Source organism: Sinohyriopsis cumingii, chromosome 6, assembly GCF_028554795.1.
Source record: "Sinohyriopsis cumingii isolate HCF-2022 chromosome 6, ASM2855479v2, whole genome shotgun sequence".
In the NCBI taxonomy this organism is placed as follows: domain Eukaryota; kingdom Metazoa; phylum Mollusca; class Bivalvia; order Unionida; family Unionidae; genus Sinohyriopsis; species Sinohyriopsis cumingii.
In genome coordinates, this window is record NC_142966.1 from 106,580,983 (window position 1) to 106,604,788 (window position 23,806).

At 34.6% G+C, this 23,806-nt stretch overlaps 1 protein-coding gene across 2 annotated transcripts in view; it reads right to left on the reverse strand.

The window, feature by feature from the left end:
* The window catches only part of LOC149797653 (receptor-type tyrosine-protein phosphatase U-like), an 88,839-nt gene that overhangs the window by 19,173 nt on the left and 45,860 nt on the right, over positions 1-23,806 (reverse strand). For both annotated transcript variants that reach the window (XM_089962560.1, XM_089962562.1), the window contains 11 exons: positions 19,959-20,156; positions 16,084-16,515; positions 14,801-14,935; positions 12,840-12,963; positions 12,271-12,383; positions 11,386-11,720; positions 10,612-10,699; positions 4,372-4,448; positions 3,979-4,015; positions 3,517-3,614; positions 2,163-2,282 (listed from right to left, as the gene is read on the reverse strand). In XM_089962560.1, the coding sequence (XP_089818686.1) occupies positions 2,163-2,282; positions 3,517-3,614; positions 3,979-4,015; positions 4,372-4,448; positions 10,612-10,699; positions 11,386-11,720; positions 12,271-12,383; positions 12,840-12,963; positions 14,801-14,935; positions 16,084-16,515; positions 19,959-20,156 (1,757 nt within the window). The remainder of the gene's footprint in view (positions 1-2,162; positions 2,283-3,516; positions 3,615-3,978; positions 4,016-4,371; positions 4,449-10,611; positions 10,700-11,385; positions 11,721-12,270; positions 12,384-12,839; positions 12,964-14,800; positions 14,936-16,083; positions 16,516-19,958; positions 20,157-23,806) is intronic.

Sequence of the window (23,806 nt, forward strand, 5' to 3'; positions counted from 1 at the left end):
ATGATACATGTTGTATATTTCACCTGCATTGTTTGTAATGGTTTTTTAATTTTAGTTTCATTATATATTTCTGGGTAATGCAATATTATTTAATAACTAACCTTTTCAAAGATCAGTGACAGTTAATCAAACAAGATTATTATCTTCAGTTTGGTCCCGGAAATTTGTACTCCTCACATAATTAGACTCTGGACTACATGATGGATGTCAAATGTTTTATTATAACAAACTTTATAATCCTTCTAGAACAATGAACGTTCAACCATCAAAAGCGTTTTTCATTTTGCTTCTAAGTTTGTCATATCAATATGTTTATATGATAATTAGTCATTAATGAGTTAACGTCTGAAACAGAAATCAGTTTTAATGTTGTGTTGAGTATGTTATTTGGATTGTAATTAATTTTTCAACTTTTCGTTCTCTGGAAATACGAAGTACTCTATAATATTCTTGGACAGAAGTTTACATCATAGAGATTTAAACAAGGAAACCATGATTATAGTACTGTGATTCAACAACAGACTATTGGCACCTCTCCACTTTATAGGCCACAATAAGCACATCACTTTTGATTCATTGCATTTATTTTGGAATACCAATAAAGGTTATTCTTTTGGACTTCTTTTAGAAAATTCTGTGATTTTATGGGATTTGATTAGCAATTTTCAAGTTATTTTTATATTTTCACCTTGTATTCGAAGGAAATAAATTGTTTGTTGAATTTTACAAAACTTGATAGTTTATGCACATTTATGTTACTTATTTTTAGACCATAGAATCGTATTAAATTGTATAGCCTCCATTCACATGCTAAAATATTTTTAACGCAAATTGATCATTGATTTATTTTAGGCTTTAAACACCATCATGCGAAGTAAAAATCTTTCATCTTAATTCCTGTTTAATAATAATAATTTAATAAGTAATCCTGAGTATAATCTGATGTTCCATCCGTTATATTTTCAGCAAGACATGTCACTTTTACCTAAGCGTTAACAAATATAACTCAAACTTTAAATCATGATCATGCCCAAAATTTACTTAATATAAAGTGATAGCATCATGAAAGGTACTGAGGTATCATCACAATACAATTTCAGTAATTGAGCTCTTTTCATTCTACTAACGTTCAAAGAACGCTGTATTATACACACATATTGTTACGTAATTTTGATTAAATTTATATTGGATTGAATTTAATTGTTTGTTTATTAGTTTTACATTTTTGTATTCCATTACATGCTATTGTAATGTAACTTTGTTTACTGTATTTGATATTGTCCAGAATAGTGTTCAGTTCTGATTGATTTGTTTTTATTTTTAACGTAAACATCTTTCAGAGACATTGTTTCTAAAGCTGACCTAGTTCCTGACCTAGATTCAGAAACAGTGGCAATTATGGTAAACAACATTTCCTTTTTTATTCTTTATCAGAGTAAGAACCATTTGATTTCAGTTAAGGCCATACTATAAGTACGTGATGTTAGGCATGTAAAACGATTGTCTTGTTCTAGAAAGATGACCATGTGACTCTCATCCGGGCATCTGTTTTGCTTAAAGGTAGACTTATTACTGATGTTTTGAGAGTGCCTTAACACTTGAAAAGTCAAGTTGTTTTATGTTGTTTTCAGTTTTGGGCTAATTAGGCCTATTTTATTTTCTTCAAATTATTTGATTTCAAGTAAATGTTTTCCCTGGAAATACTAGTGCTCTAAATTAAGTCTTAGACAAGGACATTTATCGAAATATATACCGAATTCAAAAACTAGAATCATATTTTCTGTGATTTAGCAAGAAAATGTTGACACTTCAGCACTTCACAGGTTACAACAGACGTTATTGTCTTCCATTTTGAACTTCATCAGAAACAGAACTCTATTTTTAATTCTTGGATTAATTTTGGATTTGATTCGTAAAAACGTAAGTTCTTTTTCTCATGTTTACCATGTTTTTCTAGGGAAATAAATTATTTGTTAAATTTTACAAAGCTTGTTGTCTTCACATTTTTCTTGTTAATTTCTGTAATTTCTGTAAGAGCGTAAGAGCCTAGACTCGTAACAATATATATATATATATATATATATATATATATATATATATATATATATATATATATATACATAGAGAGAGAGAGAGAGAGAGAGAGAGAGAGAGTTTCTTACCTTCAATATCAGAAACGATCTAATTATGTATTCCGCACAAACGTTTTCGTCAGTACATTCAACTCGTATCATTCCATATTCATTTGCTCCTCGGTTCGGCCAGTATTGTAGACATTTTTGCTGCAAATATGTTTCACTTTAGAATATATTTTGATAAATTAACATTGATCATTTAAAACCTGGTATCAACACAAATATATGATTGGTCAATGGCTTAATGTCTTCATTTTTATTTTCATATTAATCTCGGTAAAAACAATTCAAGCATTAATCATTCTATTATCATGCTTGCAACACTGAATGGTCGATACGGATCATACACATGTGCTCCCAGCCAGCACGTGAACTCTCAGAGATTTCATATCACGGGGAGAATATATTAGGACTAGGATAAATAGGCACATCAATTGATCCAGATATATAGCTGATCATTCTCCTTCATATTGCTTCTTCGGAGATGATCTTAACATAATAGTGTATTCATTCAGGTTTGATTTATCATATGCACATACACGTGATCACTCAAATCGGCGTTAGCATTGAATGAATTAAGGCTATAAGTTTCAGGACTGATTATTTAAATTTTGAAGCCAATACAAATAATGCTACCGAGATGCGTGAAGAAACTCACATGCAACAAAAAAGAAACATTACCACCCACACTGCATATACAAATCTTAAAAGACGCACACAGCGTAACATTCTTTTCCGATGAAGAAAGAACGTTTCGCCTGCATCCTCCGCACAATCTCAAGAAGGTCCTATCTCCGTAAATTCCCCTACCTCCCATATTGTATATCCGTTTACTTTTTCTTTCTAGCTTGCCTTTCTTTCCTTACTTAGACTTGACAGCTTAAAGCTTTCAGCAGCATCATAGCTGATTAAATCGCAAATGTTTAGTTATCGTGTAACACAACAAATAACGTCATAACAAAATTCGAACTAACCGAAACCTCCAAGTCAGATTTCGGGTCCGTAGCAATAAGAAGTTTCGACGATCATTTTATTTTGAAACTGACCTTCTTCGTACCACTTTTAAATGAATATAATTCACTTGATTTTGTGATCTCTGATATACGTTTTATACATGTATGCATGCAAAGATATTCTTAATATCTGACAAAAAATCTTAAGTACTTACACGGACCTTTGAGTATAATGAGCATTATTAAAGATAGCAAGATATATCAAGTTGTAGCTTTTCCTTATTCTCCTACGGACTTCTACCTCTTTGGACATACCTGCAAATATGCAATTTCATTAGAGTCTCCTACGTTAAAGGTGGATTCAAAGTTATTTTCCCTTGAGATAAATATCACGATTGTTATCACATGTGATGTATCCATTAACCTACCTTTCCTTGTTCTATTAATCCAGTGAGCATTACAATTTGTTGGATATCATACTGCCAAATCATCCGCCAAAAATCGTTGATCGTCGCAGTGATTGTTCCTTGATATTTAAAAAAGCATGGGATTCATTTTACAAAACGTCATAGTAAGTCTTATGTATTTACAGTTCTAACAGGCTTAATAAAATATTGGAGTACAATTAAATAGATCAGGAAAGAAGATGATTTAATTCGTTTCGTTCATGTCATTTTCTTTTTTCATATTATTTTTTCATTTTTATTATTATTATTATTATTATTATTATTATTATTATTATTATTATTATTGGTTCTGATATATTTTCACCATATATTGATTCCTATAAATTGGATTCCCGGTAACTGAAATTGAGGCAATGGTATGAGCTTATTTACAATGTTACACTTGAAGTGTACCTATTTTGCATATTTGTAACAAGTTTATACCTTGAGCTGCAATATAAGCTTTATCCCGCTTGTAACCCTGAAATATATACAAATACCATCATCACCTAGGATAATCATCAATTAAAGTATTATTATAGGAGTAGTATCATTTTTATAACTTGGCATGTAATAAAGACAGATTTTAACGCATCAGTTTTAACACTGTAATTGTCAGGAATATAGATTATTTACCGTACATTTAACGAACTATGGAAAAATACATTTCAATCTGGATTGTAGAAAACGTGAATTGAGATGATCTAAGTTAATATATGTCATGCCCTCTGTACACCCTAACCTGCTTTAAGTTTTCGTTAGAACAAAATGCTTAACTACATATCCATCGCACAGTCACAAATTACAATATGGTAACAAAAAGGAAAGAGATCTTGCGTTTATAAAGGATGCATTGATATAATCTGTATCAGAATCATCGGATAGTGGCTCTAAAACAACTCTGTTCTTGTCATCTGAAAGTAAAGAAAAAATCAAGTTTTAAATTCTCGATAATTTGTATGGTGTCAGTCAGTACGGATAGGAATGAAATGTAAACTAACAATCGCTATGCTGATACAAAAAAATCAATATTTGATAAAGTACATGTGTAACTAACAAAGCAAAATGCATTAGGTATACGCCTACTGACCTTTCTCCTCCTTATATCAGTTATAGAAGAACTCAAAGTATCTTTAGATTAGCTTCATATGTAATTAGGTCCGTCGAATATGTTTCTTATTGTTCTGCATTTTTTCGAAGGGTTTGTAAAATATAAAACACTAAATGTACCATATGAAGGAAACTATATTTTTCAGTAAAATACTCTCCTTCGCGAATATTTACCGAATCATAATACCTTAGGAGAACTACTATAATCTCTTAAAGCCATTCATCGCAGATGGAACTTTCAGCTACCAATTACAAATTAACTGCCCACTTAGGTGATGGTCGGGCAAAGTGATCGCCCCTTCATTTGGGGATTGTCGGCAAAATGCATGATTATCTCAGCTACTACTTGAGCGTAATGCACGCTCCATATGTGGCTGTATTTTTTTTAAATACGCTACCCAGTCCTAATATCTTAGGAGAATCGGTAAAGAGTGAAGGGATGTACGTAGTCTTAGCTCGGAGATGCGATCTCCGGTCCCAAAGGTATATGAAGCCGCTTCTAGATAACCAGACGGAAGAAGACTCCAACTGTCGAGGAGCGGCTTCGGAAGGAGAAACATTTTCCCTCCCGTAAATCCTGCGAAAGTCATGAAGCCGCGTCTTATCATGCTGTCTCGAACAACCTGGAATAGGTACCTGCAGAAAGACAACAATATATTACAGCAGAACGAGCAGAGCTCCTAGGAATGAAAGATCTCTGAGGCAAAACTTGGAGATGTGGAATCAGATCTCCATCCCACGGCATGTATAATATCAGTCTGAGAACCGTTTCGGTCAAAGACGATGCTTTTTCAACTGATCTAACCTCGTGAGCCGAAATATGTAACAAATTCATCTAAATCGGTGTTATTTCTCGATATGCAGAGCGAATAACCCTCTTTATCCAAAACGAGAAGGTATGTGATGTTATATCGTCCTGTCCATGTTTCAAAAATAGAAATAGGCGTGATCTCATTCCACGCAATGGCTCTGTCTTTTGAAGATACCACTTCAAGGCTTGAACTGGTTCCTGTAGGTGGCCTTGATTGGAAGTGTCCAGAGTAGACAATAATTTCAGTACAAAGGTCTGGTTACCCATGGAATGAATCTTGTTCTTGGTGATGAAAAAAGGCTCCTTCATAAGTGAAACTGACCCCTCCTGTCGGAACTGCATGTAATTTGGGTCCCAAGATAGGCATGGATTTCGCCGATTCTGTCTGCCGTCGCTGATGTGATAAGAAAGCAGGTCTTGTATGACATGTGAGCTAAAGATGCTCTAGAAAGTGGATAAAATGCTGTTTTGTTCGACTAGGTTAGCAGCCAGGATAGGTTCCACTTTGGGAACAGAACCAACGTTTTTGGCCGTGTTAAATCAAAGTGGAAGAGAAGGTCCGATAATTCTTTGTTGTGTCCGATATCCACTCTTCCATAATGACGAAATGTGTCAGCGATCTTTAAACGGTAACCTTTGATTTTGCTTGGTGCTAACTTTTTCTCGTCGAAAAGCCAGAGGAGGAAGTTAGATATTTCAGGTATAGAATCCTGTAGTGATATAATGTGTTCCAGTGTACACGACCATTTAAAAAATTTCCTTTTCTCCTCGTACGCTTTGAGAGTGGAGGGACTTTTCGCTACACAACTGGTTGTGAGAAATGTTTATTTCTGAGAGCCTGTTTAATATCATCCATATGTGCAGGTTCACTATCTCTGAGTGTGGGTGAAACATTTGCTGTAGTGGATAGTAGGTCTGCGTTGGGGTACAGTAATTGCTGTCTTGGTTAAGTAGATGAGGACAATTCGCTATTTTTCACAGAATTTCCGCTGTGAGATTGAGAAGGGGATTGAGGACTTCTCCCATCTGAGTGGTGCAATGAGGATGAGGCAACACTTCGATTCTCTTGTTGTTTGTAGCACCTTTGGAAACAGAGGTGTTGAAACGCAGGTATGTACGTCCAGGCTGTTCCAAGCTATGGATCGTACATCGAATACCCGGGGTTTGGGTTCTGGAACTGGTGAGACAAAGGATGGGAGCTTTGTAGGCCATCTTGTTGAAAACTAGTCCACCTGTGGTCGGTCACTTCAGGTTATTGTTGTTGTTGTTGTTGTTGTTGGGTTTAACGCCATTTTCAGCACACGATAGGCTATACACGGCGGCCAGTATTAATGGTGGAGGAAGAAACCGGGAAATCCCCGGAAAGAACCACCGACCATCGAAAAGCTACTGGCAAGCTTTCTCACATCCCCACATTGGCCGAATCCGAGACTCGAACCGCCGCAGACAGAGGTGAGATGGCAGTGATCCGTAACGGAGAGCGCTTTAGACCACTCGGCCACTCGGGGCCCCCCGGGGCACATCAGGTGTATATCTGAATAACAACAGAGGTATGGAGCGACCATTCAGTCTGTAAAAGCTGATTTTTCTGGGATAAAGATTTTGCTATTACGTTTAGACGTCCAGGAATATGACAAACGTGGATTTGGACTTGTTTTTGACGACACCGGTTTAGAAAGTCCCACATCAGTATGCAAAGGTCTGGGGACTGGTTCCGCCTTGCCGCTCGAGATACATCACCACAGTAGTTTTCGGACAGAATGAGGACTCCCTTTCCCGTTAAAGTATCTTGCCATCAGTGAAACGCTTTCAAAATGGCCTTCATCTCTAAGAGATTGATATGTAGATGCCGGGATATGTGGTAATGGCGGTGTCACTATGTTATTGTTTTGAGACTTAGAGACCGTCGTGTATAGAAACTTTGGTATAAGTGATGGCTACTTCTCTGTCTTTTGTCTACTTTGGTTTTCGAGAACCTGGGTTTTGAACGTAAGGAACTACAATAGGACATCTTGTCAAAGATTTGTGTTCAACCCGTGTCCCATGGTTTCCTGATTTTCAGAATGGCAATAAGGAAACCACCAAAGAAAACTCGATGGAAGGCGTTTTTGTTGAAAAAAAGACAGTTGCTGCTGTTTTGTAATTGATGATGTAAACAGTTCAAAATGTCTGTGATTCTGCTAGACTGCGGTAGCAGTTTGGAGTTCGATTCTTCCATTTTCATGAAAAGATCAACAGATACTGGAGCTCTGGACCAGGTAGTTGAAAGGTTAGGAGGAGGCGGGCAGAACTCAGGAGGTAAAGGTGGACAACTCTGCAGGCTAAGTCTTACCGCAACATAGCGAAATTAAAAAGTGAAGAAGGAGCCTGATAGCCAGCACTGTCATTTTTGCGTGCATGAGATGCGGCTGATGTCTCGAGTTGACTGAGACGAAGTTGGCGAAGAGTGGCGAGGTCTGCTAGTGACAAACCTCGTGGAGAGCTCTGACGTATAAACTGTTATGTCCTATATGTCACCGATTAAAGCGTCCCCTCTAATGATAAATGGTTGAGAGAATTGAGAATTGGAATCTGGCATGAACTGAGGTACAATGCTCAGCATCGTAAATGGAGGGTGATGTGAGGACATATCTGGGTTACAGTGATCGCAATAATTGCAGGCATACAACGGGTTCGACAGGCTGCACGACGTATTGATTTCATGGAACGTATTGTGCGGAGGTTTTTGTCCCTGAAGTCCACTGGGTAGGCCTTGGCCGGTCGAAACGGAAATATGCTATGTTTGTTGGGATGAGGTCGTCCGATTCATAATGTTGGGACGGGTTACATGATGTTTGATCTACATGATCGGACCGTGTTTAACAGGATAACCGGGTTGGGGTTGGATTTTAACGAACACTTTTGATGGTGACGAAAATACAATGTTTATTTTTGCAAAGATTCAATGAAAAAGACTGTTTGATTCGTGCGCCGACAAGATCCAAGTATTGGATATTTAACAAAATACGCACGAACATGATAATGTGTTACGGTAAAATGAATTGTAAACTGACATGCATGAAGAAAAGAAACTTAAAAAGTAAAAAGATACAGTGATTAATGATTCAAAGTGATTCCAAACAAACAATGGAAAAATGAAAATACGTAAACGATGGCAATTTCCACACGAAAATAATATAGTTCACTTAAATAATGAAATATGACATGTTTTCACTCAAATAGTGAAATATGATATGAAACATTGGAACATATATCTTGCGGAGTCGAACACAAATCCGAAAGTTCCTCTCAGCCCCGACGCTCTGTCGAATGGTTGAGGTCCCACCACGAACGGTCTGCCACTCTTGGTCTGCCTAAAGATCCGTACAGTCTCTTGTCCTCTGCAGACACGTTGGTCCAGAAGCCTTGGTTCTTCACCACGTGATGACCTTTATATTCTTCGAGACCAATTTCACCTACCGACAGCAGCAGACTGGGTATAACACAACCCAAATTAATTAGCACCACGACTAAAAACACCTACTATACGGTGTATATACGGAGATACAGCATAACTATCACTCCGTCCAGCCTACACTCCTTCAGCACTACACTCAGTATTCACCAGTCACCATTCACCAATCACCGGCCATCAATAAATCAATCACTAATCAATAAATCACCAATCAGTCAGTTGAAAATATAATATCCAGAAACGTGTACTAAAAATGAGACGGTTATGTATAATATCACGTAATCTCGTTATGTACTGTAAACTTGAGCTGATTATTTTATACAAAATTATATTATCGGGACTACTATACAAGGTGCAAATCAGGTTCAGAAGGGAACCAATTATCTGACAAGAATCTTATAGTACTTAACGTAACACCGTCTCTTCTTTAATAAATACAACATTATTGCGAAATAAAATCGTTCTGTTAAGTTAACAGACTACATCATTGTATTATATGACACAAGTCGTAATTACCTAAAATACAAGATAAATGTGACAGTAAAACTATTATATCCCATAATATAAATAGAAAAACGATATTTACATCACATACCTCTACAGCTGGAAATCGCGCGTCATTAAGTAGACTGCTCACTGACAAGACTCTGCGTAATTGGATGTTTTATTTTACGATGAGGTAATATATATATATATATATACTGACCATGTAGCCATACCCTGCCTTTGCGCTCAAGGTATATATCAATTTTCCCATTGTAAGAATTATGCTTGTGCAGCATGGGATGAACCGAACTCACTATTTCGAAATAATATACGATTTACATAAAAAATAAATACACGATATATATATATATATATATATATATATATATATATATATATATATATATATATATATATATATATATACAATTCCGTGACACCTTGTATCGGTGGAGCAAAAGGATATTTTGTTTTGTTCTTTCGCTAGCTGTTTATCATTAAAAGCTGTAGATTGGAATATTCAAGAGGCAAGACCTAAAGGGTGTCGCCTTCATTGGAGGGTCCTGTGGAAATAACATAGCTGCCGGGATTTTCTCGTGTAGATTTCCGGCGTTTTGTAACCCTTTCTTGATTTAGCTCCCTTACCCGCCTAACATTACCAAATTGAGGACATGTTTACAGGTAGGCTTGTTGTGACTTCGTCCCTAGTAATGCATTTCTAAGACAAATAGAACAGAACGTATACACCTGTTGTAGCTCTCCACCTGTCTCTTTATATTGCACAATTCGCATAGGCTCCCCGTGACAGTACCTCAGTAAAATTAAATGTTCAAACACGACAAAGTGCGGTAAAACTGTAAAATCAGAACTTTGCCGACATAGAAACTAAGAAAAGTTCGAAATTATAGATAGAGGATACATGCTTTGCTAAGTGAACCTCCTCCAACTTGTATCAACGTAGATGCAAGGTTTCTCGCAGTAAGAGCGTGATTCTCTGCAGGAGAAGAAGTGGTAACTGAGATATCGTGGGTTTTGCCGCCAATACCATATCGATGTGAGATCGCTCTACCGGACCGCCACTTCGGTGTGCAGATAACTTTTAGCTCTTGTTAGGTAAAGTTTTATCTGGGAGGACTGGATTTGCTTGGTAGCAGTAGTTCTCCAAAGGGATTAAAATTAGGTAACGTATTTACAGAAGAAAAACTTTTGTACATACATGCATACATTCCCTTATATCGATTCTTTTGTCGATTTATCGGTTTTAGAGCGATATTTATGTCATGTTGAGGCCCCGACAGCAGTTTCTGAAGAACACAAAAAACTACATGTATTTGCTGAAAGGTTCCATTGGATAAAACTTTGACAACGGGAAGAAGTGCCATTGCATCAATATCCTTACACTATACTTCATCGATTTGTGTCATAAATATTAGATACGATATGAATGTATAAATTTATGTAAAATACCTCATCTAATTAACATACATAAAGTGTCATTAGTCAAAAGAATTATATAATGCGATATTATATTTAAACCCTCTTCCAAGATATAAATATTAGATGCAGGGAGAAAAGAATGTCAACCACATAATATAGTGTATTATAATAATACATTCTCAGTGAAAAGCCAGAAAAAGTAAAACTATTGCGAAGATGAAATAGGATCTTCATTAAAAGGATCTATTATTTAGCGATGCATACGTTTGCACTCTGTAAACTAAGCAAGACCAAAACTGCTAAATTTATTTTTGTATAATTTATTCATGGTATTTCATGATAGATAGAGTATGAAATAATGTAAATGTTCCATTAGTGTACATGATTAGAATCTTTGAATTATTTCTTTTGTAGCAATCATGTTTATTAAGAAAAAAATATATACGAATAATTAAATTGCGGATTTAGTTATATTGTAGGAGACTTGCATGTGCATAATTTGTTTTTTTTTTACTTTTTTGAATTATACATGTAAAGGTAAATAAAATGTCACCTTGAATTCTTTTTCGATATCATTCGAAAGATAAATTCTCCTATTAATGTAGTCGCTGAGATCCTGGACAGCAATTTTCTTTCCACTTCTCTTAGAAGTTCTTGCAGTGTTGTAGTAAACACCTCGATTGGCGCTGTCATCTCTGTTTTCGACTGTTTCATCAGTGACCCTTTCTCCCATAATTCCAACATCCACGCCAGCATTTGTATACATGTGTGTATCAATTTTATCAACCGACCCATCGGTTTCTTTAACAACTATACCTCCTTTTGTATCAAAGTTTACGTTGGAATATGAATTTGTAAATGTTGGCTGAATATCTGAACGTTCTTCTTCTACAGAATATAAAGGCATCATTTTGATATAATTTCATATCTTCTGATTTTAATACATAGAAAATGTAGAATTTTTGAGTGATTACAGAAAACGTGAATATTTTGAGCTATTTTGTATTTTCTTTCTCACACGAAATCCACGTTTGCAATGAAACTACTAGTAATGTGGGTCAGTCTTCTTTCCTATGTCAGGTAGAAAAAATACAGCATCATTGTTTTAAAAATAGACCTCTCCTTCTGATATAAGATAGAATCCTTTCCAATTAGCATTAACATAATATAAAATATCTTCACTCAAATTCTCTTGAAATATAAATATATGTATATATGCTTAAGACTGAAACAAACATTTTTCACTGATAATTGTATTGAGTTAAGAACACTGTTTTGAGCTGAGGAAGTTTTGCACCCTCGCAGAAAGAGACATGACTCTCTGTCGAAATAATATCCTTGCATTTGCAGTTTGGTATACTTAATACATTTGTTTGACAAGGTACGTAATTCATAGCTAAACAATTTATACACACCGTCCCTACTGTTGTAAACTTACCGCCTAGCTTTAACGAAGCAACATTTTCGTAGATATCCGAAGACATCTTGACACTTGATGTATTCCTATCAGGTACTTCCGACTGATACCGTGTACTCTGAAGTGTACCGATTCTAAAATAAAAGAATTATAAACATAAAATCAAATGTGACATCATAGCTTTCTGCATAAAATATTACTGGCCGCTACCTATGAAGATGATAACGATGTACAATAATATGCTTTATTCTACACTTATTATTTTACCTATGTGCGTCCTAGTTATGATACGGGCCATTTCGAGGTTCCATTGTCTATCGAATAATCTTCTAAATGCTAGCTGTATGTCCTCGCGTAACTAATTGAATGCAGTATACATAATTAAATGCAAGCAATTCACCTCCTTGCAACACTGAGAACGACATGAAACACAAAATGTAAGAAGAAACACAAGTACTATTTCAACAACAAAACATCTTGGTCACTCATTAGTAGCTGAAATAGATGAGGTGGTTCTTTTCTATTAAACCAAGGCGTTTTGTTTAATTGACAGACATTATATATAAAATCTCCAGATATAAAGTTTATACCTTCTCTTCCATATTAGTATTGCGACCAAAATAATTATTATAAGGCATGCAGCACCAACAGCCACTCCCACTGTAATACCTATAGGTAAGGAAGATAGCTTCTCCTCTATCTCCTCTTTAAGATCTGAAAATTACAACATACACTTTATTCATATCATTTCCATTACTACTTATGTATGGACATTGTTGTTTACACCGAACGTCTTCAGACTTTAAAGCCAAAATCGAACTCGTTGCAACAATATCGCATTCATGAAGCGAGAAAGATAAAAACAGCAAGTTTTAGTGATGACAATTTTACTGACCCTTTACAGTGTTCACAGAAAGCGCAATATTTGTTGTAATTACGTAAACGTTTGTAGGCAACACCAACCAAGAAAAGCATTCCGATAATATATTGGATATTCTATACAATAATCCATGCATATTACTGGAGAGTGCTTTACGTTGCTATAAATATAAATCATCATAAACGCGTCCATTCTCTGAAAATGCTTCAAAATATTATATAGATTTATGTACCTGTACTGTTACATTTGACAATTTTTTAAAGATAGAATTACAGTTGCATAGATAGCGTCTGTTTCAAATAAGTATGTACTTGTTTCTCATCTTTACCTCGCACTTTCAGCAACAATCGTCCCGACGGATAGTCAAAATGCAGGATAATCACTACTATTCTTTACAGAGAAGGTGTTTTGAGCCAATAGCATTTCAATGTTCTAAATTATCATACGCATGTCATAAAAATTGAATGGTGTTATATATATATATATATATATATATATATATATATATATATATATATATATATATATATATATATATATATATATATATAATTGAATGTTTCTTTTGTCATTACGATTTACAGCAATCAGATTGGACAGGCCCTTTTAAATTTTTGTGGTTAATACCTCAATGAACCCAATTGTTTAAGCCACGCCCACCTGCACAACGTGTCTGTACATAATTTGCAATGATTACTATATTTAGAATATAGGATCACTCAAATCAAATTGAGACTTTTTAGGTAAGATTTCAATTATGAACCAAATACTGGACAGTTCTTCAAATGAGATCACTTTGCTCATGCTGCAAGTAAAATACAATTTAAATGAATAAACTTTGTCTGCTTACATATCCTGATGTGAAAGACATGTATATATGAAATTTGTTTTGTACAATAAAAGAGGAAGAAATTTTGCGGCCACAGGTAGGTTCGAATATACAATCCTGCAGTTAGTTGCGAAACGCTTTGACCACCTGACCTATGTAAACACTTAACATATGAAGCACTAAATAATGACCACAAGCCAGTATAGTCTTCTTGCGTAAGGGTTTAATCATGAACCAAATACTTTACCTCTTTTCAAATAAATTAGATATCTTAGCCAATGCTACAAATCAAATTCACTTTAAATGAATCAATAAAAATAGTCTACATGCATATCTTGATGTGAAGACATGACGGTACATTGCGAAATGACATTTTGCACAGTGATTTGTTTATGGTCCAAAACATTGATGAAACTGAAGAAAAAAATCGTATTTTGCGTGAAAAGATAGAAACAGTGTTTGGGGACAATGGTTTCTATCGTGCAATTTTGGATTTTGATATTTTAACTGAAGTGGTGGCCTCGTCTTCAACTGAGAAGTGGGAGTGGCTTGAACAAGCACCCCTTTTCTCTAATTGGCACTATATACATTAGGAATCTACACTGTTGGTGTGTATTATTGCGCCTTATGAATGAACTTCAAAATATGATTAAATAAAAGAATGTTATTAAACTAGGAATTTATTTAATTAGTTATGATGTTGAATTTAATAATAAGGATTGACTGCTTATTTGTTTAAATTCAACGAAGTATGAACCGAAATAAATACGCTGTGCAAAGTTTGTATAATCCGCTGCATTGAATGTAAGAAAATAAAAAGTCAATCCTTCACAATTTCTTACGTTCAAAACACTTTGTTCCATTGTATCCTTCAGAGCACCCAAGCGGACAGGTCCCATTGATATGGTCACACGTTGTATTGGCGCAATGACCACACATATTATTGCAATTCAAACCATACCAGTCTCGTGGACAAGCTGTATGAAAATAATACAGTGATAGAAGAAAGTATAAGTACAAAACAATATTTAAGCAAAGAATTTAAAACAACATTGGAATGTAATGACATTTTATATTTCTCTAAAGTAATGAAAATCCTAGGTTGAGAAAATGTATAATTGATGAATGTAGAAATATTATTTTTATTGAGTATTTGATGTTACCCGTTGTTTGATAGGAATCATTTCTCGCCAAACTAATTATCACATTTAGATCAGAGAGATCGTTGGGTTTTTATCAAATGCCTCCAGCAGTTCTCATACAATTTACATACATAACGATGAGAAACAATATCGCGTCTTTACTCTGGTGATAGATGAACTAAGAAAATAATCTTGTAAATAGAGCAAAATTGGATTCAAATTTTTTCGACCATTTTAGATAATACACACTTTTATCTCCATGTGAATTTGAAATATATAATCTAATATTTGGAAATATTCTTCTTAGGTAAATCAAAACCATCTCTCCATTGAAGAAATTGCGGACAATAGTTTTACATTTTGTCTTCGTTATTAGTAAGTACTGTCCATTGCGTATTCAGATCTTGTGTAATTTGAATGCATCATGAAAGTTATAATAATAATAATAATAATCACTTGTTTTACTAGAAAAAGACCCTGCAAAACGATTTATTGCATTACAGATAGCGTCATCGCTCCAGTTCTTTTACATTCATTTTGCAGTTCTCATATAATTTACAACATGGCGGAATAGAAAATATTGCATCTTTGTTCTCACAATAGATTTACTACAGGCAAAATCTTGTAAATACAGTACCAAGTCTGTAAAAATATTGTCCTTATGCAAGTGAAAACCTTGCTCCTTTGACGACGATAGCCGTAAAAAGTGGACAACAATTTTGGTCGTTTCTATTTTCAGTCTTAGTATTAACTGCCCGTTAAATATTCATATTTTGTGTAATATTATCGCATCCAGAAAATAATAATAATAATAATAATAATAATAATAATAATAATAAACACGACGTGGATGATACCAGACTTGAAAAAAATCCAAATTATTATAAAACTGCTAACCATGGAAAGTTTGTTACTTTATATATAATAACATATACATAGGTATTTTGTACAAAACATTATACAGTATAAATATATCTTCCAACCTATCGTGCAGTTTTCTTCCTGCCAGCCCGGTTGACAGCCATGATTACAAGCTCCAGTGTATCTATCACAGGATCCATCATCAGCACAGTGTCCACAGTCTTGATCACAACTGACACCATACAGACCTGATAAACATCCCACAGTACATGTCCCATTGAAGTTACCACATCCTGTTCCATTTATGCAGTTGGTGCAGTCATTTTTGCAGAAATGGCCCCATTTTCCTAGAAGGCACTCAAAACAATGTCCATCAACTTGATTACATGTGTTACCCTTGCAGTCAATGTCACAAGTATAATTGCAAGAGTATCCCCACCATCCTGTTTTACAACCACCTTGACAATTGGCGCTTATTTTGTTTTGTTTGTCAATGGGTCCTTTGCAGTAGCAAGAAGTGTCACATTTCCATCCGCATAAATTATCTTGACATTCTACAAAGAGCATTATCAATATTTAAGCAGAAAGAAACTTAAGGCCTGTGCATAAAACATATAGATTATATATGCCAAGTTCAGTATATCGACTGAATCATATAATTCATTGCTTTTGTTAAAATTGTATTTATCTGGCTAACCCCTAACTCTTGATGATTTTATCATATCATTAGGTATATTACTCTGACCGGTAGAATTAGCAATGCCCCTTGACAAGAAGGGCCAAAATGCAACGCTTATAGAGATATGCGTCTGGTTTCAAACCTTTCAAATAAATTACCTACTTCATTCTGAAATATGAAAATCCTTCTCCCAACACATATTCCGTTCCTCACTTACAAAATACTGTTCTTAGGTTCAAAATACTTGCCGAAAAGTATTGCTAAGATGTCAAAGGCAACAATCAAACTTAAATCGCGAAGTCTCATGATATTGTAAATTGTTGATATTTTAAATGAATTATCGCTTTACATTTTAGTACTTCAATGGTCTTGTAAAGCTCCTAGGAAATTTCACTTGTTTCATCATGGTGAGTAATATATGTATTCAGTTTATACGTTACGGTGACTCTGGCTAAAGTGTTATACGTTACTTCTTATTTGCATGGACCATTAGGTGTACAAAGCTTCAAATGTAGTTTCAAATAATCTATAACTCAATACTTTGTTATAAGGCAAAAACATATTACTTTATGGCTTGTTGAACAGCAATTCCAATATCATCGCGTTTTAGTATTTGATATGACTTGCACAAGTCATATCTTATCAGGAGCACACTTTTAAATGCATGGAGCACTTATTAAAATTAGCTTTTACTTTTTCCTTCAGGTACAATCGACCCCCAAAGTTTAACACTTGGAAGGCAATGTAGACACTGCGCACAATGTATCAGCATAGTAATACAGATGCAAGTCGTGTAAGAACATGACACAAAGAACGCACCTTCGTAATTTGTTTATTCTAAATTCGTATCATAATAACAGCAGGATATGGCACATCCTAATAACATATAGTATATGTAGTTCTTGTATAGAGTGCATTATATTCTTGACATATGTACCATTTGAGCTCGTTTGGTTTACCAGGTTTAGAAGAAACAAAACCAAATTTGACTTTTCCGTCACAGACTCTTCACCATTTTTCGTGCTGCATTTGTAATATGCATATTCGATGATAGCCGTTAGAGCTACCACTTGTATTGATCTCGGCAAGATAGTCATTGTATGTGTGTGTGTGAGAGAGAGAGAGGGCACATATATATATATATATATATATATATATATATATATATATATATATATATATATATATATACTGATATTGCAAGTGCAAGTAAATGAGTCTGTCGACATTTCAGAAGTAAATTATCAGTTAAGCAGTTGTCTTTTCTCTCTTTGTTTTCTTGTATCGAATATAGTGTCAATTCTGATCAACGTTTCTTCACAATGCTCATATAGCAAATAACGCTCAAGGTCATTAAAGGTAGAACATTATGTCAAAACGCAATGCGAAGAAAACATGACAAGAAAAGTTAAACATGTTAACTTGTCGGCCATCATTTTGAAATGCATTGCAAAATATTACTTAGATAATCACGCTAATTGTTTAAATAACAAAATACAATTCTCAAGGACAGTTAGTGTTTATCATCCTTGAGATTTGCAGAGAAAATGTACAGATTATGCGATCCGGAGGATTATTGCTTCTGTGAGTACATGCGTTGTTAATGTCATGCAACTCGTCCTACATTGTCCACGATAGAGACTTCTAACGCAGGGACGTTATTGGGGTGGTGTGCAGTTGTACACTGCGGTTTGAAAATATTGATGTGGGCCCTGGATGTGAGGGTAAAAGCTGGGGTTTTACCATGAATTTGAAACCAAAATTATTATGAAACCACAATGTCAGTGATTCGTGTCATATCAAGCTTTCGAATGAGGCTCTTAGATGATGACCTGGGCTCACACAACCTAGAAACTATTGTCGCAACCACCCTATAACTTTGTATAGAATACACTCCTGGAGCGTGAAAGGACAAGTTTTGTTGTGCAACTGATTTTGGCTCCTGGTTATTCGTACGCACGTGGATTTACCCTTGGAAGACAGCATCGAACATATTCACAACCTACCCTATAGCAACACATTCAGATAGTGGGCATGATAGGATAAAATGTATACATCTGAACAACATATTCCGCACTTAAATTGTCATATTGCTCTATTTTTTCCCCTCTCGGACGTGATTCCTGAAGCTTTGATGTTAAGGAATGTTGAAACAAATATAAAAGGCGGGAATATTTGTTTCGTAAACACTCTAGTTGCATTGAATAGGTTTCAGGTATATAAACTACCAATTTATATGTAATATTCAACTTTTTTCAGCCACCGACGTTTACATAACCTTGATTGAGTACAATTGGGTAATTCTTTAGCGGGTTTGCAATAAGTGTGTGTGAATGAAAACCTATTTGATTGAATCAAATAAATGTCTTATGCAGACATAATTGTTTTAGTAAATATCCATATTACTTAATGTACGCGTGCAACAGTTGCGCCAATAGTAAGCAATCGCTCTTGTTAATATTTCCCGAAAGATAGTTCCGAAATAAGAAGAATTATGAATTCGCGTCCTAAAGGTTAGACCCTACGAAAAAGGATACAAGAATAAAAAGGTATACTATTTAGCATTGGTATAAAATTCTCACAGAGTTTATAAATTTTTAACAAAGAAGTTCAGGAGAATTTTAGGTCTGGATCATCCGATGAGTGCTTTCTCAAACTATGGACTAAAATGCTTCATTTATTCCCTGTCGTATGACATTATTTCAATGGATATGTTTTCTTTGGATCACGCGATATTACTCTTCTAACGATATGTTCTCTTAATTACTGAAGGAACTTTGCAAAATATGCAATGATTTCACAATCGGTGTTACCTGACCTCCTGGGCAAACAGGATCATAAAGAGCAGCCACCGTACAGTTTCTGAGCTATAAAGATTGCTGGCTATGGTGTAGGCATAATCATACTTGATTGTTATATAATAAGGTAAAGCAAATCGTATTTAGAAAAATGAATGCATATCCAACAAAAAAATATCACATCTCTTTTTCCTGTTCGCTTCGAAGAGAGTTATGATACAAATACTAGAGTTGTTTACTAACATACACTTAAAATTATCAAGGAAGTAATGTACTCCAAGCTTCATAAAGCTGCCTGAGCTATATCATTGAAATATTTAACATACGTTATTAAACGCATTTATATGTATTACTTCAATGAAATTCGTTGAATAAAATATTAATAACAACATCAAAGCAATAGGTTCAAGGAACCCCTATGAGAAGTTATATTTCATTGTGTAGAAATATATTCTCTGAATGGTTTTCTTAGGAAAGGTAGCTGTATTTGAGTTAAACTTGCTGATTATATTACACTTACCTCCGAAGGCAAAAACTTCACACAGGGTTAAAGCTAAAGGTACGGTCCTATTCTTCAAGCTGATCTCTATAGTCTGTGCAAAACCCTCAGATAATGTTGTGATTTCCGTTATTGCCATTGGAGTTTTTTCTGGATACTTAAACACCAGGCTATAAGTGTTGTTTGTTGCAAATGATACTGAGAACCCAGACAGCCTTTCTGAAATGATCATCATTTATATTTGAAACAATGGTCTTAAATCATGCAGTCAGCACAAGCAATATAGCTGGCATCCACGCATTCGGTGCTAAGATCATCATGACTTTTGACGTTGATCTAATAAATATGCTTTATTTCCATTTTTGCAGATATCTGTGATCATACTCTGATGGTGCAAATAAAGTCGAAATACGTGACGTATATTAAATAATTAGGCCTCACACAAGCTCTAAAGACCACGAGCCCCATACAGATGCCAACAACCGAATTTTGTCATTCACAATAGAGCATATATGTAAAGCTTGGGACGGTGGTTGGGACAACTTAGATAAATATTTAGTAGTAGTAGTAGTGGTAGTAGTAGTAGTAGTGCACCGAAAACGAAGACGTATGATCGGGTTACTGAAGACGTTAGGGAGATAGAACACTATGGAGTAAAAAACCAATTTTAGATGACTGGGATGAGGATCGCCCATGTTAGATGTGGATCCGATAAAGTGATAGAGAAATGTACATGTATCCGTGGCTATTCAGCCTCAACATTATGTTTATGCTGACGTGCGTGTTTTAAAAATTATAACATCCTTTGACATAGATGATATATTGGAATCTGTATATATGCCCATACAGAGGTAAGTATTGAATCATATTATAAATATATAGGATGCATACTTTTCTCAACAAAACTCTTGTATATGACTCTAGAAAACTCTATCCATATCGGTGCTGAAGGCGATGCATATTCTGAAGCAAAATAATTAACAATTTTAGAAATTTCCCGTAACTGGATTGCTTAGTCTGTTTGATGCGAAGATAGGTACATTCTTATATATGGGGTTGAATTTGGGAGTTTTACGATGCCAATGATACTGCAAATACACATTTTTCATTTTGTACGTATAAGTCTACTCGAAATGTATTCGTGTATAATGTATTTGGGAGGATTAGTATGCAGATTATAAACGTATTTTGAAATATTGGCTAAGAATTCTAAAAATGCCAGAGGACATATATCCTAAACAATGCTACAATTTGCAGTTAAGATGGGGTAAAATTGTGATTGCTGGGCTAACAATGTTTAAAAAAACCTTCAATTTACATTTGGATTGGCAATGTTTGATCTACTCAGAGAGTAAATGATGAAAATACGTTTTTTGGACTGTTCAGCCAGAGATGTGAAGATATTTTAGGCAAAGCTACAGAATGAGGTTAAGTCTATGGAAAGACTGCTTTTGTATTGGTTATTGGGAGTAGAATTAATCTGACAAAGATATCTAGAATTGTTAAGAGATAGCTGTGTTTTATAACCACTTTGCTTAGGGTGGGGAACTTGCCAATCATAGCTAACGCAGGAAGATATGAAAATATTTGTTACGAAGAAAGATTGCGACAAATTTGTAACGTTAGTATCGAAAATGAATTAAATTTTATTACAGCTTGTCCGCTATATGGAGAAAAATGACGAAAATATTTAACCACATTTGTATATAAAACTCCATGCCAAGAAAAATGAAGGGCTTTTAATACAAAATGATACTTTTCAAATTCTGATGTCTAATTCAGCAATGTTTACTATAACAGTCTTAAAGGTTAGAGAAACCGTTTTATCATCGACTCCTGCTATATAAGACTCTATATCAATATCGCAAAACTTGCTCCATGCGGGCGTTCGGATTCTCTTGAACTTAGGTTATTTATTTTCTGCCTGACATAAATTGGTATTTCATCCAATTCGAAAAATTACAATAATAATTACTTTCATTAATAATAATTCTAATAGATACGCTGGGGTTTATTGTTACGCACTCAACATCTTTTTATCCAATACAATTCATTGTACTTCAAGGATTGCGAGCTGACCAAGTGAAAACAGAAAAATTAATTTCGTAATTTCTTCATTATCTATGTTCGATAGTGAACCTATTGATATCGTATTTTCTTTCAAAAGCGTCATGTAACAACCGTGAGAATATATTTCACTCTTGTAAGGTAAATTGCGATTATTTATTATTTTGTTCGATACATGTTACTGTAAAGGATCATCAAAATATTTCTGATAATGCCTTCGTCTCTTCTTTTGCTTTAAGTAATTTATCAGTCTTGCTAATGTAACCGTATGTCCCTTTGTAATCATCACTGCCATACTTAAAACAATAATACCTCCATCATTGTAGTAGCAGTACATAAAATACTTTAAACAAGCTTTTTATCATCAGTTGGTGTCGAATTTTCTTATTCAGGCTTTAGTCTTTCTGCTTTGCGTTTATAAATTCTTTTGATTTTGATCGAAATGATCTTCCAAATTCACCTTCACGTCAATTCTTATTTCCTTGTTCCTTTTACACCCTTTGACATTTTTTTTTCATATATATGTACTATTCACCTTCCATCTAAAGTTTAAGAAAATACACTGGACCGCACTAAACTGCATGCTTTCCAAGACCACGGAAAACAAATCAAGTTTGAATGCAGATAAAAATTTAAACAAAAACAAAATCATTTCAAGTAAACTCACAATCATTAATTCCTTTTGCGTAAAGATGTTACTCTCTGAAGTTGATTGAAAAGACCGCTCTGTGATGTTTATACAGTACCAACACCCCATCAATATTTAATGTATCAATCAGCAAAAGAAATGTGTTAACACAAGTTAAAATATCTTTAATTGCACTAAAACAGTGACTAAAATTACAATTTCGCGCATTATATGTAGGAACTAGATTTGTACAAAGTCGCTGTCCTAAAAGTATTGTAAAACCTTGGAACATTTTTAACGACATAGCAATTCTGCTGTCAACAAAACTGGCACAGAATGGAGCAAAACATCCATGTAATCGACAATATTTACCTTAAAACTACATATCTTTTTTTATAAAAGTCAATATTTTACTGGATTCCACCTCTTGTGACGTATTTCTTTATATCTATCCAAAAAGCGAACATATGCTCAACATATTAAACAGTTGATGAAACGCTAATATAAATTTTAAAAGGGTTAGTCCAAATAAAAACGTATCACTTAATTGTGTTCCGGCCTATGGTGTTTGAAACCCTTTGGACTAAAAGCTGGAGGAAATATGGAAATAAATCGATATCAGCTGATGCTCAACCGCATTAAAGACTTTTGCAACAACAGTACGATATTAAAAAGCCAATAAATACAGGTTTCTTAGAGCATTGAGATGTAAATAGTAAACATAGATGAACAATTTGACCAATGCAAATCAAAGCGAGGAACTTCCGCCTGCACTTAAAAGTTTATTTTCTGATGATGAATATGAATTAAGAGGTTGTGTAAGTGCTACAGAGCTTTTTAAGTAAAAATATTAAAACTATAATGTTGAACAGCAAAATACTAGATCAGTAAAAAGACTGACTTCACCTTTAGAGAAAAGCTATAAGTGCAGCTGAACGTGTTTAAAGTATAAGACTTAAGAACAAGTAATTACACACTAAATACTCTCAGCTCAAATGCAAAATGCCCGTATGATAACGACTGAGGCGAAAAAGGTGTAATACCAGTTGCTACAAGGATAACAATGACTTAGGCATTTATTGCTCTTATTCTTGCAAGTTTGGTAAAAAGTGCTATTTATCTTATTTATGATGAACCTGCTCGACCTAATATTCCTACTCATTCTCCTTTTACT